Source organism: Diadema setosum, chromosome 2, assembly GCF_964275005.1.
Source record: "Diadema setosum chromosome 2, eeDiaSeto1, whole genome shotgun sequence".
Taxonomy (NCBI): Eukaryota; Metazoa; Echinodermata; class Echinoidea; order Diadematoida; family Diadematidae; genus Diadema; species Diadema setosum.
In genome coordinates, this window is record NC_092686.1 from 37,572,731 (window position 1) to 37,590,869 (window position 18,139).

At 40.2% G+C, this 18,139-nt stretch overlaps 1 protein-coding gene across 1 annotated transcript in view; it reads right to left on the reverse strand.

The window, feature by feature from the left end:
- Nucleotides 1–210: 210 nt before the first annotated feature.
- Nucleotides 211–18,139, reverse strand: part of LOC140242378 (uncharacterized) — a 31,814-nt gene continuing 13,885 nt past the window's right edge. The window contains exons 6-15 of the mRNA XM_072322118.1: nt 15,178–15,625; nt 13,885–14,124; nt 10,886–11,102; nt 9,469–9,761; nt 7,177–8,126; nt 6,580–6,766; nt 5,811–5,961; nt 2,987–3,136; nt 2,414–2,520; nt 211–1,746 (exon numbers count right to left, since the gene is read on the reverse strand). Coding sequence (XP_072178219.1) covers nt 665–1,746; nt 2,414–2,520; nt 2,987–3,136; nt 5,811–5,961; nt 6,580–6,766; nt 7,177–8,126; nt 9,469–9,761; nt 10,886–11,102; nt 13,885–14,124; nt 15,178–15,625 — 3,825 coding nt within the window. The 3' untranslated portion in view covers nt 211–664. The remainder of the gene's footprint in view (nt 1,747–2,413; nt 2,521–2,986; nt 3,137–5,810; nt 5,962–6,579; nt 6,767–7,176; nt 8,127–9,468; nt 9,762–10,885; nt 11,103–13,884; nt 14,125–15,177; nt 15,626–18,139) is intronic.

Here is an 18,139-nt window from a genome sequence, read left to right on the forward strand (position 1 = left end):
GCACTAATCATAGTTGTCCACAATCTAATAACAACCTGGTGCCACACTTAATTAATCATTCTGGCATGAACAGTCTCATCTATTATACAACTTGGTCAACTGGGTAGTTTTGAAGAGATTCCAAAAAAAACATTTTCTTTTCTGTCAATAAAAAAAAAAAAAAAACATTACATGCACGTGAGAATTAATTGGAAAAAATGATGTTCCGTTTCATTTTACTTGATAAATGAAGTTGTTCACAGATTAAAATCAGCACCACCACTGTAAATTTGTTGCATAGCAGGTTTTCAGAAGACATCAATATTTCCAAGGTTATATCACCTGAATGTGTCCCACATTTTACCAGACCAATTGAACTGCTTTGTATCTCTGGTTGAGTAATTGTAGCTAGTTGTTAATATCACATTGTACTCTACAAAACTGCTCACTGAAATTGTCACAGACAGCTTCAGAACCACAAATTATGATGCAGTGAGCATGTGGAAGTCATGCTTATGCACAACAGGAAAAAGGGAAAACTTGACAAAAAATATTGTGCGGTGTTCAATTCTACAGATTTCATCAGTAGACAGAGCCCATCACACCACAATATTTGGGTAGTCATAATGATAACAAAAATGGGATGGTATATATTCCAGATGTCTCCTAAAGAGTCAATCTCCTCCTACTTTATGTCTGTATTTGTTTCAGGCAGCTGATGTCTGTTTGGTCTCTGCTGATGCCTGCGAGGTGGGTAGATATCTCGCTGATCTTTGGGGTAGCGCCCTTTACCATGATACCAGGCAGCACTGTTGATGCTGTCTACGCTCTTTGGCCTGGGAGCAGGTTCATCTCTAAGGAGGTCAGTGATCTTGCTCTTAGGACCATTAACATTACCTTCAAACGGGAGAGGCTCGCGGCAGCTGTGTGAGGATACCGATACCTCACTGGTAACAGTCTTTGACCCACTAACTGCCGAGTATGAGCGCCTGCTGCTAGCTGCTTCTTGGCTGCGGTTCCTCTCCTCTGTCTTCTCTCCCTCTGACGTTGCATCATCATTCATCTCGCTGCTCCCCAGCACTGTGTGGCCCTCCGCAAACGAGACGCTGTCATCTTTTCCCTCGCTGCGACCGTCGTGGAGATACTTCGCGCGGAGGGTGGGTCCCTTGCCAGAGGAGGAGGAGGTGGAGGATGTGGAGGAGGCTGAGCTGGAGTTTGCTGGTACCTTGTTCTGCCTTGCATGATTTCCTGCACCTAAGTCCTGTTCACCTGAGAACTTAATGGCTGGAAAGCTCTGTGCTCTGTCTCTAACTGCAGGATTCCGGTCTGAGTGTCCGCTTCTGCCGTACTGAAAGCTTTTGCGAGGACCACCCTGTTGGCCGTTGCCCCGTCGTGGGGACTGACTCCGATCCTCACTCTGCCAGCCCCGAGGGCTCTTGCGGCCACCACGTCCAGAGCCCCCTCGGCTCGGCGAACGACTCGGGGAGCGGCTGGGACTCCTCTGTCCGACTTTCAGGAGATCCTGCTCTCGGAAGCTGAGGCTACTGCGAGGATTCTGCTTGGAGCGCTTGTCTGGAGGCTTGACCGGAGCACGATCATAGTCACCCCTATTGAGTTCTTTTCGCAAGCTCTTCACAGCATTCAGTATGCAGTAGGTCAGCTTGTGGTGAGCACCAAACTTGGTGGTGCGGATGTCAAGAGCTCGGCTCATCACAGCTAGAGCCTCCTTCTTGGACTGGAAACTCCCATCCTCCCTCAAAAGTTTGCCTTCATCAATTAAAAGAGCAAGTAAAACATTGTCAAATCACCTGAAATTATTGAGGAATCATACTTTCCATATCATTCGGTGCCATAAAGCATGACATTTTGCAAAAAAAATATATATATCCAGGATTCCTACTACATACACGGCATGTCTTCAAGAACTACTGTAAATTAATCTGATCTCTGCAGAAAATCTGAGATGTCTTGAATTCTGGGTGTGGAGGCATGTCACTAACAAGTCATATATAATCCTACGAGTTATGCTTAAAACAGCAACAACTATTATTTGGGCAAGGGTGCTATAACTCTCAATTTGGAATTGTACACATTGCTGATTAGAGAATATGTAGTTTACAGGATTGTTCTTAAAACTTTAACCAAAAAGCAGTACATGTCAGCTACAATCTTCGGTTGTTGCAAGTTAATTGGTGAGAAAGTTCATACCATTCTGCATCTTTAAAAGAACTAATCTATCAAATCAGTTATGATGGAAAGTGCAAAACATTCATATGAGAAATGATGTGTAGACACTCGTTCTAATGTCTCAGCAAACAACAAATTTTCAATTTTTGATAATGTGTGCCAGCACCATAAAGCAAGCTTTTAAAATATGAACATTTGTGGAGATTTCCTTAGAGTAAGAGGAACAGCTGTCATTATTCCTGCCTACCCAGATGATACAGTGTCGTGGCAACCAGCAAATGGTCATCACCGAAGGCGTCCTCTCTGATCTTTAGTGCCCTCCTGTAATATGACTCTGCTCTCAGTCTGTCATAGCTGCATTGGTAGACATAAGGTGTTGAACTCTTAATGCAGTAGTTTTATTTCCACTTGCCAAACACTCACATGACAGCAATTGCAATATGTCGGTCTGCAAGTAATCTTCTCAGATGTAAGTACTGCTAATCTTCTTTGTTGCACAGTAACATATATCATTTACATTATCCAACATTCATCATGTAAGTTATCCATAATCCTACATTCAGGATACAAACCATCTCATGTTCATAGGTCTTAAAAACAAAACAAAATGCAAACACTGATATTAAAGGAATATAGGCACATCATTAGCTACCTTTGCTTTCAGCAAGCAGCATTTACACCTTGGTAGCACAAAATATGGTCATTTGAAAACAAGAAGGGTCCAAGTGCTGTACTGAAAACCTCCTACACCAACAGCTTTCTGCTTGGAAGTAGAAAATGGCTGTCATTTCAGTAACAGATTCTTGGTTTGAATACACACCTTTCCTCGTTATCATGTCTGCAGTACAACCCTGCAAGCTCATTGAGAACTTCTGCCACTGACGGGTGAGCAGACCCGTACCACCGCTCTCGGACCTGGAGAGCTTCCTGCAGACTGGCTTGGGCGGGGCCGTACTGTTTCATTCTCATCCTGTAGAAGGGAACAAGACAATTTACAGTCAGCATCCATCCAATCATCATCCATTCATTATCCATCCATCCTTCTATCTTCTATTCATCCATCCATCCATTCATTCATTATCCATTAATCAACTATTTATCCATCCATCTTCTCATTATTCATCCATACATTCATCCTTTCATTATTCATCTATTCATTCATCCTTTCACTTATCAATCATCCATCCATTCATCCATCCATCCATCAAGGGACACCAGTCTTTCAGGGATGTGAAGTACTGTTATAAAGATGAAAGTTTGTGTGCATTTTAAATTCAAGAATTTTGCGAGAGCCAAGATTCGCAAAATTAAAATGCCTGCGAAAGTTCTTGTCTACACTATTGCATTGAATGCCAGTAACAAATTTTCACAAAAATTTTGTGTTGGGAAAAAGGCCATCAGCTCCAATTTGCGAAAATTTCTTGCTTCACAATAGCCATTTCCACCATGCAAATACAGATGATCTACAGTGAAGCTCTCTACGTCGCTGCAGTACAACTATTAAAGGCAATAGCATATGAGCATGACTTCGGAAAACTGTATGTTTGAACAATTTGTGAACTCCCAGATTTGACAGAGGAGGATTGTTCTCTACCCTAAGAAGAGTACAGGAATGATCACTTGCTCAGCTTCAATTTTAGAGTACAAAATGTGACATCAATCACTACTGGAGAGCAAAAGATCAATTCTTAATGGATGACTTAACTCAAGATGACATTAAATGATTAAACTCACACTTGAACCAAAAAAAAAAAATAAAATCTTTGGATATAAACTGCTTATATTGGAAATGGAAAAAGTGACTCTATTAATGACAGGGCCTGATGATGAAAATCTACATTGTAACATGAAAGTAACTTAAGAAGCCTAGTTTTGTCAACTTTGCAGTCTCTGAGGCTTAAAGAGATGGTATAGTATTGGTTGAGGTGAGGATTCAGCTTTGAACTTTTTGCGAGATACTTAGAAACCACTACATGAAATGCAATAAGAGCATACAATTCTAAGAGGAATTCAAATTTTATTTGATGAAAATGGGCTTTGAAATGGCTGATATCCAAAAACAAAGTAAAACAAAGCAATCCTAATAAAAGGTGGGTTCCACCTTTTATCGGGATTGCTTTGTTTTGGATATCTGAGCTATTAACCTATTTTTTATCAAATAAACTTTCAATTCCTCTTAGAAATACATACTCTTTCATAACAGGTTTCTCATTATCCCAAAAGAAATCATCATCAAATGATGTTGGAAACCTAAAGCCCTGTCTCACCAGAAACTGTACCATCCCTTCAAAAGGGGTCGTGTTGTAAGGATTCCTAGTCCTTCGGAGGAATCAATACCAGACAATGTTAGTCTCTCCCCCATACATCTACTGTCCTCACAACAACAAGGATGATGGTGTATTCACTGCAGCAAATCTGTACCTCACTGACAAGCAAGTGTAGTGTGTGTGGAAAACACAATACAGCCCAAGGTCATTGCAATCACTATTGTCTTCGCTTTGTTCAATGCAATTGAGTTCAGATACACTTCAGTGGCTACAGACTTGCAACTCTAGCACGCATTTACATACAGGTGTGCATCCATCAATCAATGAAGTAGGATTTCTTATTACATCTTGTTCAGTCATGCTCCTAAATACCAAGACTTTTTTCCAAAATATGATATAAAATCATGTATTTTTACATACCATACATTTATCATAACATTCAGAATTCCATTGTTCACTCAGTAAATCTTGAACTCATTAAAGAAGCCTGCAGAAATTCCTGTGCAAAAGCCTCCATGCGGCAAAATATCTACTGATAGTTAACACTGAAACTATTGATAATGTTGATGCTTTACAAAAAGCTGAATATATTTTAAGTAAATATTTCATGTACTAAAACTGGCATTACAAGAAGAAGAACTCAAAACATGTTTTTCTCTTCACTGTACTTTGTGACAGCATCACACACTATTCTTTCATAGAAAGACTACAATTACTGAGGCCAGCGGACACCCAGGTCAAGTAATTTGATGTTAAATCAGACAAAAAAAAGAAAAGAAATAGAATTGCAAGGTTTCACATGTTTTCCAGTGCTGCTAGGATTACATTAGGTGATGACATCAATGCTTGTTCACTTGTTCACTGGTTAATAAATACATTAAAGAATCACTTTAAAAATTTTGTTTCCAGTAACTGTAATTCTCTTCCTCTCCCTCCCCCCACCCCCATAACAAAAGTAAAATATATTTACCATTACTTCTCAAAATTCTCTTGAAGAATGAAAAGTTTTTTTTTTTTTCTCCTTTTCAATATGACTTTAAAAGAAGGTAATAAAATAAAGACTTGAGTATAAACACACTGGAGAGGTGTAAAATCTTGATTCATTTGCATTTGTGTCTGTGACCAAACCCTGTTTTAACATAACATATAAAACCTGAAATTTCATAACTTAATCATTTTGTTTGTTCTTGACAAAAGTTTCAATTTTCAGGGATTTGCAGTTGAATCTTCATTCAAATCAACTTCAAGACACAGTGGAGGTTCACTTCAAAGAAAGAAAGAAAAAATAAATCTTGGCATGCCAAGCACACATGCATAAGCCACTACTGAATTTTGTATGGAGGGCAGGCACACTGTCACTAAGGAAAGAAACCTTACTTGAGAAAGCCCAGGTGGAATTGGGCTGTGGCGATGCCAGCTACACTGCCAGCCCTCTTCATGCATTCGCTTGCTTCAACCAGGGCCTCCTCGGCTGCTCCCACTTGAAAGTCATGAACTGCCATGTTACCCAGCCGATTGAGAAGTCGTCCTGGGCAGCGGGAGAGAAGATGGCACCCATAAATGAGAGATATATCAGTGGTATCGGATTTTGCTGAGAAATTATCACCTTGTCATCATTCATTTTGCACAGCATCAACCCATACAAATATGATGCTTGGGATGTAATAGGTTAATATTTAAACCCTCTAGCTACCAGATAGCCACAGATGACAAATAGAATGTTATCCCAAACACTGTCACATGTTACTACACTTCAGAAACACTTAGGAAAGATCACTTTGGTTTATCTACCCTTGATTTTCACCTAATGGCAAAACATAAACTGCGCATCTCGCCTCTTCATATTACTGCTACATATGTTTGTTGGGTTTTTTTTTTTGGGGGGGGGGTTCTCATCTTTTAGGAGGAAAACGAACAAAGAAGTCACTGTACATCTGCAAATTAAAGTACAGAATGTGCTTTTTACAACAACAAAAAAAAAAAACACAAAAAACAACTCATTTTCAAGGAAATAAACCTAGATTTCCCTGTCACATGAAAGATAAATTTATGTGCAACATCTCAGATACAAGAGAAATGTGTTGCCTGCAGAGTGTAAAATCAACAAGGCATCAGTTTCAAGTACAGATGAGTCTGGAAGACGTACCTTTGCTCTCCAACAGTGGCTTGATATCATCATAGGATTCCTCCTCTATGATGTGTGCCAGTGTGTTGAGCGCCTTGGTGAAGAATCGCTGAGCCTCCTCCTTGCGGAGCTCAAAGAGGTGGCGCTCGCCGATGCTCTCCTGCACCTCCACCAGAAGGAGCTGCTCCTTGTGCGTCAAGGGGAAACTCTGCCATGGCAGCAGAGGATGAGATGATGTGAGAGGGTTAAGTGCTGTCTTCTTTCTTTTTTCAAGGGAAAATCACTGTTTTTTACTTGTAAGAAATACAGTCTTTTTGCTACATTGTAGAAGTAGATCCCATTATCTGATAATCAAGTACTGTGACTACAAAGGTTTATTTCCACACTGGTCTGGCACATTACTGCAATCACATGGACAACAAGCCACCTACCCTCACAGGAGGTGATCTTTGTATAAAATCTGTAAGTCTGAGCTTATTTACATTAGGAATCACATGAAGCATTCTTTTTTTAATCTCACTGTTGTCCACTCATCCATTTACACAGGTATATAAAGAGCTGCACATTGGTTAAAAGTACACTGGACATGTATAAAATGGAGTGTGATAGTGCCAATACCTCTATGATCCTGTCGTATGCCAACATCAGCATCTCATCAGCTTGTGTAAAGTTGGACTTCTCTGCCAAGAATTTTCCCACATGCATTGCTAGAAGAGCTCCCTTGCATCGGATCTTCTGTTCGTCAAACTCTTCTTCATCTTCCTCACTGGCCTCCTCCTCCCCCTCCTCCCCTGCTGCATCATTTTCTTCTTCTCTCAGTCCCTGCAGCTCCCCACTACCTTTGCTGCTCTTGCTTTCTCTGCCACTCTTGCTCTCGAATGCATCCCCAAGGCTGTTGACGAGGTCAACCAGCATGTCTTGCTCTTCGTCAGCAAAGCTCACCAGACTCCTCTTGATCTTCTCGCTCGCCTTCGCAACATCCGCATCGCTGATTCTGCTGGCACGGCTGGCAGCCATCTCACTCGGGTTGCTCTCCTGCTCCGCGGCCTTAATCCCACTTCCCATCGAGCTGCCCTTGCTGAGGGAGAGACTCTGCACCCCTGACGACACCTCCTCCGCATCTTGTCTGGAGATGTGGCCCTCCACTTGACTCAGAGGGCGGTTCTCTGATGTCATCTCGCTAAAGGTCGTGTTGCTGCGGCTGCTGTCTCTACCACTTACAGCCCCGGGAGAGAGAGGTGGCAGTGGAGGAGGTGGTGGAGGGGGCTGGGTGCTCTCTGTCCTCGCGCTCAACCCTGCCTCACCGTCATCGTCATCGATGTCGTTGTCAGCGTCTGTCCTCGTTGCACGGCTCATCGTGAGGTCCTCTCTGGGCAAGCGCTCTCCATCCTCACTCTCCATGGTGGATTTATTGATGGTGTGCCTACTCCCAAAGCTCTCAAAGTCATCATAGCTGTTGCTGAAGTTACTCCTCCGCTCCCTGGAATCAAGGTTGATGCTATCTGCTTTGCCTGGTCTTCCATCAGTGAGGTCAATCATGGGACGAGAGGATGCACTTGTAAAGTTGTCTGTAGATCCCCCCCCCCAAAAAAAAAAAAAAAAAAAAAGAGAAAAAAGAGATACAAAATCATGGCTGTTAACAGTTGGAGGATATGGTAATATTTACCAAATTCTACAATGAAATAAATCAAGAGGAGTTGCAATATGAATAATATTTCACAGGCAAAACAATGAAATTACTTACTATGCACAGGCACTGTAAAATACTCATGCTTCTACCTTTTCAAAAAACACATTTAAATGTTGTCCCCCAAAATGATACCAATTTTGCTTAGCTGTCAATGTTGAGATTCCAGACAGATTACATACTCGTATGTTACATGCATCTAAATGGGGAAACTCATTCCCAAACTGGCGAGACTTTGACACTCCTTTGTCTGGATGTGGAGAGAACTGTCACAAGAAATAAGGCTGCAGAAAACTGCTTATCTAATAGTGGTGATGCAATGGAGTAAAATAGAGTCAAAAGGGGCCTGAGCTATTGATCCTAGCAGAATTTTCATCAGAGGCAAATGAAAAACATGTCGTCAGGAAAGTAATCACATGTGTGGAATGCACACAACATGCACAGTCTGAGGAGGGTTAGGGACACAGAATGATGAAAACAAAAGGGGTAGATTAGAAGTCAAAGGCAGGAAGCAAAATAGTTAAAGGGGACCTCCGGATGATTTTCAGACTTTTACATTTTAACAACTATAAATTAGTTAAACTGAGTACAGAGTTTCAGAATTTATAGTGATTGGGATGAGGAATGAGAATGTTTTCAAAATTTATAACAAATTGCAATGAACAAGGATGATGACATGGCAGCCTCACCATAAGAATGTAGGAGTTGGGGCTCAAGGAAGCAGAACAAAAGAAGAAGGCATGCATAGATTTTTCACAGGTGAACTTGTTGAGCATGTGGTATTGTAATGGAATTACACTGCTACATTTCTGAAATATATGAGGCTCCGATGTCATCAACACTGTTCAGTGTAATTTGTTTAAGATTTTAAATTCATTGGTTTCTCTGCTCAAGGACCACAATAAATTCCACGAATCTATACACGGAGCTGTTGATTTATGTACTGCATGATGTGAAATTATGAAAATCGTCCGGAATGCCCCTTTAAAGCAAAGGGGGGATTAAAACAAGGAGGGGAACAAACAAAAGGCAGAGGTAGGCCAATAATGATTCGAGGGATCATGGGGGGCAATCTGTGAACAATAAAGATGAATAGGGAGGCAACATCAAACAAGACAAAGATATTTCCCTTTTTCAGGGAGACTTGGAAGCTAAGAGTAAACCATTCACAAAATGCTGGAGTATTTTATACATACTCCACAAAATGACCGAGATATACGCACCACTTCTCGCACCGACACTGGTATTCTTGATGGTTCTTTTGAATCCCGGAAGATCCCAGTCCATCCGTGTGTTGCTCCTCATCACCATCTCCCCGACGTCATCAGCGAAGGACACCCGTGAGCCGCTCTTGACCTTGGCGGGGTTGTCCTCGCGCCCGACGGTGCTCACCACCATCTTGGTCAGTGATTCAGTGACATTGAAGTTCTCCTTGGTGAGGCGGTTGCAGTAGTGGAGGAGGTCCAGTTTGAGGGCGATGTTCTGGGAGGTGTCCGCCTGCATCGTCAGGAAGGTGCTGAAGGGATGTGAGAGAAGGAAATCGGACAATTTTTCATAAGTGCCTTGGTACGTTTTCTTCCATCTCTGGATCTTCATCTATCAACACACTTTCTAATTAAATTTTGTTAACTCAACAAACTGCTCACAGAGTGAATGCAGTGTACATTACTCATTGCACAAGAATTTACTCGTCTTTCACCTGGATGAAGTGTGATGAAACATCTCGACAACACTGAGAAACATGAAGAATTCAGGGAACTATAAAACCAAAAAATTTCAAGTTTTGCAAGGAGCCAAGATTTGCAAAATTAAAATGCAAGCAAAAGTTCTGTCTACATGATGCACAGAATGCCAGTGGCAATTTGCAAAAATTTCACGCCACTAAAAGGGCCATCGGCTCCAATTTGCAAAAATTTCATTCCACGAATATTTTTGGTTTTACAGTACTAAGTTATCCAGTAAAATGTGTCTTGAATATCTGCCACACTTGATATAATTTAACTGAGCATAGTGAATGATATGTATTGTATAAACCAAGCTTTTTTTTCTCATAGACCTGAATGTTCTGGTAAACTCAAGCATAACCTTCCTCTTTCTCCAAGCATAATATATATAAATATTTATACATACATCACAATTTCATAACTTAATAAGTAAAAATTACAAGTATGCTCTTAATGCCACTGTGCCTAAGGTTTACTTAGCCTCAATTCCTCAGTCAAATGTATAATCATAACTTGTTCGCGTTATCATCCTAAATTCACAGCAACTACACCACAGCCTTAAGGAGACTTCGAGACTTCGTTAAACTGACGTGATGATGTAAAAGATCAGAGGTCAAAGGTTAATGTAATCACGTAAATTTTACATTCTTCAATGCATCTCGATAAGCATATGATGTATTTCTATCAAATATGGTACATGGATGCCCGAGTACCTTACAAAGTTTCTGTTTCATTTGGGTACTCTATGTATATGCTTGCTACATACTAGGTAATTGTCAGAGTTGCTATGGAATTTCTAAAATGACCCCACCAACCACCACATTCTAACTGCTCGAGTATTACAGAGTCTCAGATTGGTGACATCATCAGATCAACTGACACGAAGATGATACCCTTCTGTCGAGGGTCAACCTACTCTGGGTTGGTGATGACCTTGTTGAGACCGTGGATGTCACCACACCGGTCCAGGTGGTAGGGCAGCTCCTCCACCCGGCGACGGGAGGCGGGCTGGTGGAGGAAGTACTCCGCCAGGTGCTCGTGGCACTGCTGCATCTGGCCGTTGAGTATCTGGGGGAGGAAGCTGCCGGTGGTGGTGGATGATGTCTGGTCCACATTCAGGCCGGGGATGACACCTGGGGATGGATCAAGAGGGGAATCGCGGTTACCAGGTTTCATTGCAAGTTCACAGTTCATGATATTGCAAAATGGGTAGGAACATTTTTGGTGGTAGTTGAGGCAATGATAGCAGCTTCACAACAGAGGCCCCATATAGTATGAATTCAACAATCATTATATGTGTGCCATAGTCATTATCATATCACTTCGCACAGTTGAGGTGTTAGTTGCCTGCATGCAGGTTCTCCATCTACATGTATAATCAATGAGCTAGCTACACATATGTCACTGCTACAAAACAACTACTACGTATTACGATGTAACAGTACTAATGGTTGTGTTAATGACAACATTGTCAATATTCGTATGAGCAGTGGTAGTATACATGTATCAGGTGATCCGAGTATCCTCTTGGATCACCTTCTGTATCTGTACAGATTCTTTGTTGGTTCTTCTTCTTATTTCTGGACAAAAGTTGTGTATCTACTTACTCAAAAAGTTCTCAGAGTATCAATTTCAAACTCATACCACATATGTATCATGTCCCAAAGACGACAAATCTAATGTATCATTGTGATCAGTCGACCGTGACGTCACTATGACGTCATTATATGAAAACACATTTTCATTCATATCTCATTAATGGAATGGAATTTTTCAATGAAATTTACGTCAAATACATTTCAAGTTATGCGCATTTTACTCATATTCTCAAAATTCATATTTTCTCTTAAAACGTGCGCGTACGCGCGCATTGAAATATTTGTATGCTCAAATCGAGCTCAAATTTTTTTTGCACACGTTTCAGACCATTTGGAGCATTTTTTGAAAAATTGAAAAAATTGGACGGACGCGTACGCGCGTGCGCATATACGCACGCGCAGCTCATATGCAATAGAAATTTCCCATTTTTTTCACACTTATCGGCTGCCTAAAATGTCAAGGAATATTTCTACCAAGTTTCAAGTCAATCCGACTCAATATGACATCATAAGGGTCCGTCAAAGTTGAAATTCCGCGCGCGCGTCAATGGCGATATACAGTGCAACTATGCCAAAAAAATGCCAATTTTAAATCCGATTTTACTCGCCAGGATGGACGGTGACCCCCCATTTTCTTTACATATTCTGAAAGCTGATGAGTTGTACATATTATTTCATGGGTTGTCGATGCTGGAAAAATGATTAAAAAGATATCAAATTTCTTAATGAAATAAAAAGAGTAAATTTTCAAAATGACGCCATCAAATTTCAAGTTCACTCGAGCGTATCTCACTAATCCTTTGACAATTTTCACCCAGATTTCGGTATGTTATAGCTTATTAAATGCTCTTTCATTATTGTAATAACAACAATTTGATTGGATGATGGCATCACCTCCTAAAAATGGATTGAAAGTAACCTTGTCACATTTGACCAGTTTACATGTTATCTCTATGGGAGTGCAGTTTTTCTGGAAATAAAAATTGACATGACTATCTTTATCGAGCACTAGCTCACTTATGCTTCGGTGAATTTCTCCCAGATTTTAATATGTTGTAGCTGAGACTTTGGGCTATCGTAATGTGCCCTTCGTTTTTTCATACGATGTCGGCATCACGTCAAAAAACTTGGTTGAAATTAAAGCTTATCTTTGATGTATAGAAATATGTTTTTTTTTCTGCAACTTTCTTTGCAATAACTCGAGAAAAACATACCCTATCACCACCATATTTTGCACATGTTTAGTTCATGTCAGGGTATTATTTCATAAAATAACAATTACTTGATCAGGTGCCATCTTGGGTATGTAAATTAGGGTCAAAGGTCATAAATGTTTTATCCTGTATCTTGGTGAATAAATGTCTTATCTTTCCCATATTTTGTACACGTAAAGACCATGTTACAAGGATCATTTCAGAAAATAACCACTTTTTCCTCAGATGCCATCTTGTCTGTGCAAAGTGGGGTCAAAGGTCATATGTACTTCTTTCAGTATCTTCGTTATGACGTGCTATCTCTATGGGAGGGAATTTTTTTGAATGTGAAAATTGACATGATTGCCTTTATCGAGCACTAGCTCACTTACCCTTCGGTGAATTTCTACCAGATTTTAGTATGTTGTAGCTAAGACTTTGCGCTATTGCAATTATGCCCTTTGTTTTTATACGATGTCGGATCACGTCAAAAAACGTGGTTGAAATTAGAGCTTATCTTCAATGTATTGAGACATTTCTTTCTTTCTGCAACTTTCTTTGCAATAACTTAAGAAAAACAGGCCCTATCATCCCCATATTTTGCATATTTGTTTAGTTCATGTCACATACATTATTTCATAAAGTAACAACTACTTGATCAGACACCATCTTGGGTATGTAAATTAGGGTCAAAGGTCATAAATGTTTCATCCTGTATCTTGGTGAATACATGTCTTATCTTTCCCATATTTTGTACACGTAAAGACCATGTTACAAGGATCATTTCACAAAATAACCACTTTTTGCTCAGATGCCATCTTGTCTGTGCAAAGTGGGGTCAAAGGTCATATGTACTTCATTTTGTATCTTCGTTATAGTGTATATGGAATTTGGTACCAAAGATGGCAGACCTGACTCCCTTTTCTAAATGAGAATCCAAACATCACACGGCCAATGTTCCTAAACACATATGAAACCTGTCTGGTCATGCCTATATTGGGATCAGAACTCAAATCATTGATTTTCGAAAAGATTGGATCACCTAATTTGTCAGTGTTGACAAATTCCAAGTCTAGTTATTGTTGTCATCATCACCATCATCATCATCCTTATTATCATCATACCTAGGAGGGAATTGAGCACAGCATCCCTCATATCCTGGTGAAAGAATCCAAACAGTCCCCCGGGCCGCTCCACCAGGGCCTCTGAGGCGGCCGAGCGGAAGAGGGCAAAGTCAAAGCTGGTGACCTTGGACTGGCCCCGGTACCCCATCTCCTCCAGGAGGGCCAGGATGTCTGCTTCGCTGAGTCCGTGCCTGGAGCAGACCAAGAGTCTCAGGGTCTCTGCTACCCATCCTGTGAAGGCTGGGAGTTGGGTGGGATGAGGGAAGATGGATAGGGAGGGGATGAAATGGAAGACATCTGTTACTTGAATGTGTAAACTGTAAAATGAAAAGTAATATGACATGGAACTTTTGTTTTATGTCATGTGACACAATCACACTTATGGAGAGTATCAGGAAAAGAAGCACTTATGAACATGCAAGTGTTTGGGAATGAGCTTTGAGGTTTGAGATACTAACTTATATATCCAGGGGGGTGTTTCACAAAGCCGTTCTTAAATTTAAGAAGGACTTAAGTGCGACTGGTGATCAGTTCTTGCGTGCTATACATATCAGAATCTCAATAATTCAGCACAAGAACTGATCACCAGTCGCACTTAAGTCCTTCTTAACTTTAAGAACGGCTTTGTAAAACACCCCCCTGGTAGCTATTACAAGGAATCACCAACTCATTTTATGCGTAAGCAACCCATGGGAAAGACAACACTATGTCCTGTCTGAAGAATAAAGGGTGAAACTCCCGATAACATAAACTTTTACCTTATTAATCTGTTGTTGCTATTCCACTTTAGAACTTAAGAGCACAGATATTTGGAACGATTGTGATATTTCTAGGTACCAGTAAATGACAGCTTGAAAGGAATTATCCAGCGTGTAGGATCAATGATATCTATCATTCCACACAAACAATACTACCATCAGCATTGTCAGCAACACATTCAGGGACAGATGCATTATTTTTATCTACAGACCTAGATCGTAAAGCTCAAGGCCACAGTACATAAGCAAATAAAGCATTTTGATTACATAAACTTAGCTGAAGGTATGATTATACCACAGCTTGGAAAAATTGTAAATTGGCACGGCAGTACACTAGCAGACATAGCATTTTGATTACATAAACTTAGCTGAAGTATGATTATACAACAGCTGGGAGAAATAGTAACATATGCAAAAGCCTCATGATTACACAAGAAATGATGTCCAAACAACTATCTCATGATGGAAACAAACTAAACATTTTTAATTGAGATAAAAGCAACAAATTTATGGAATTAAGTCCAGGTAAACTTACCATCAGTGCGCATGGAGGCGGACATTGAGGCCGACAGTCTCCCTTCAGTGCTCCATCCGTACTCCTGGGTCCACCTCGAGATGATGCATTTCCAGAGGTCACGGAAGGAGGGCGCACTGACGTAACGGTCAAGGAGAGCCGACAAGTTGTCGAAGGTGCCGCAGACCCGCAGCTCGCTGGCCAGGATGGTGAGGAAGAGGGGTCGCGAGCTCATCTTGCAGTTGACGATGGTCTTGAGGTGGCCGGCGTCCAGGCACTTGCAGTGCATGGCCAGGTGGTGCTTGATGACGGCAGCCTTGTCTTCCGTGCCGGTGAAGAGCGGCACGGTGAGGGCCTCGCTGTCCTGTCGAAATGACAGCGACTTGTAGGTCAGGTCGGAGCGGATGGTGGTGATGACGATCTTGCAGTGTGGCGGGAGAACTGCGGGTAGCCATTTCAGCTCTTTCACCTGATAGGAAAGGAATATGGAACGGGAACAATCAATGGACACATTCTCCATGGTAGATTACACTTTGAACAACTCATGCAGCTTTACAGATGAAGCCTGTATGTGGGAAGATGAGCTATTAAAAGAACCTATACATGAACTGATGTACAATGTAGGTGGCATACAGCCATAATCTTAACCATAAACAGGACAAAGCTATCTGGAAAAGAGGTGACTTCAGATAGCACTATACTTGATATGGGTGTCCAAGAGTGTTAAAGTAAACTAACCTTCACCAATATTTGCCATAGATATGATCACTTAAATCCCATCACACAACATCCATACACCAATTTCAACAAATTGATATAAAAAACAAAGACCTCTGGAATTCATTCAATAACCATAACAAATTCAACTTTGACCTCAGACATTTTTTTTCCTAATATTTACCATTATATCAATTACGGTGTCATAAATTGAAAACTAGAAATGTCGCTACGGCGACTGGTATGCCTCTGCCATAATGCATGGTTCTCCTAATAGGTCTACAGTACATGTGGACAATGTGTGATTACATTTTCACAAAATTGGCAAAATATTAAAATGACAAGTTTGTCACAAATGTTTTGAATGTTCACCTTCCTTGACCTAGGTTTAATTGGATGAATAGGAGAGCATGTATTTGGAGATTTAAGAACTTTAATTTGACTTTGATCCATTCATAAGTTTATGCACTGAGTAATTTTCAAGGTATGGAGAAAAAGTGCAATTTCTGTATTGAATAGTAAATTGTTGCCATTTTCATCTGGGATTTGACCCTTAAATTCATACTGTATTAAGATAATCACTGTCAGGCAGAACATGCAAAAATATGTAAAAATATGTAGTAAGTTTCAAGATAACTTGAACCCTTTCCTAGATATGGAGGAAACAGTTAGTTCAGCACTTTCACTTCATCTTTGACCTTTTGACCTTTGAGGCAAAAAAAAAAAAAAAAAACTTAAAAGAGAATCTCTATTGGGTTATACATGCATACACCAAGTGTAAAACTAGAAATGTCGCTTTGGCGACTGGTATGCCTCCGCCATAATGCATGATTTTCCCAATAGGTCTAGATAGTACATGTGGACAATGTGTGATTACATTTTCACAAAATTGGCAAAATATTGAAATGACAAGTTTGTCACAAATGTGTTGAATGTTCACCTTCCTTGACCTAGGTTTAATTGGATGAATAGGAGAGCATGTATCTAGGGATTTAAGGACTTTAACTCGACTTTGACCCATTCATACATTTAGGCATTGAGTAATTTTCAAGGTACAGGTGTGGAGAAGAAGTGCAATTTCTGAATTGAATAGTAAATTGTTACCATTTTCATCTGGCCCTTGACCCTAAAATTCATAAGATTATCACTTTCAGGTAGAACATGCATAATATGTACTAAGTTTCAAGATAACTTGAGCCACTTCCGAGATATGGAGGAAAAAGTTAGTTCAGCACACTTTCACTTGATTTTTTACCTTTTGACCTTTGAGGCAAAAAAAGAAGAAAAAAAAAAAAACTTTCCAGAGAATTTCTATTAGGTTACACATGTATGCATACACCAAGTGTAAAAAAAAAAAAAATAACCCTGCTGGCATTGCATGATAGGAGGGAAATAGTGAAATTTTGAAGTGTTGCACTTGACCTTTGACCCATGACCTTTGACCCCATGAACCCTAAATTCTCTAGATAATCACTGCCAGTCAGTACATGTATATATACTATGTTCCATGAAGATATCTTGAACAATTTCCAAGGTACAGAGAAAAAAGTGAAATTTTAACATTTTTACTTTACCTTTTGACCTTTGACCTTTGACCTCATGACCCCAAACTTTCACCAGAGAATCTTAATTGGGTAATACATGCATACACTATGTTTCAAGAAAATATCTTCAGCCAATGCATAGATATGGAGGAAATAGTGAAATTTTACATATTTGACCTTGATCTTTTGACCTTTGACCTTGAGCATGTGCACCCAAAAGTTGATAGGCACAACTTCACCCCCTAATACACATACATGCCAAGTTTCATTACGATACCTCAAAAGGTTTTTTAGTTACGCTTGCCACAAAATTCATTACGGACGGACGGACAGAAGGATGGAAGGACAGACAACCCGAAAACATAATGCCTCTGGCACCACTTTGTGGCGGAGGCATAAAAATCTTGTCTGATCACACAGGGTAAACTTCTAGTAATGCTATCTTAAAATTGGCAACACTTGAAAAAAAAATCACAAAATTTATTGCCCCCTCATTCTTTATCCTTACAAGAAGTTTGATGAAACACATATAAAGACCATTTATGAATGAATGAATGAATGAATGAATGAATGAATGAATGAATGAATGAATGATTTCCCTTTTCATCCGATAATAAAAAATGGCCAGCATGTTCATAATGACACAGAAACAAGGTTGAACCTCATACATGCATTTTTACCACACCGTATTGACAAGGATACATTATATAATGCAAAGTATG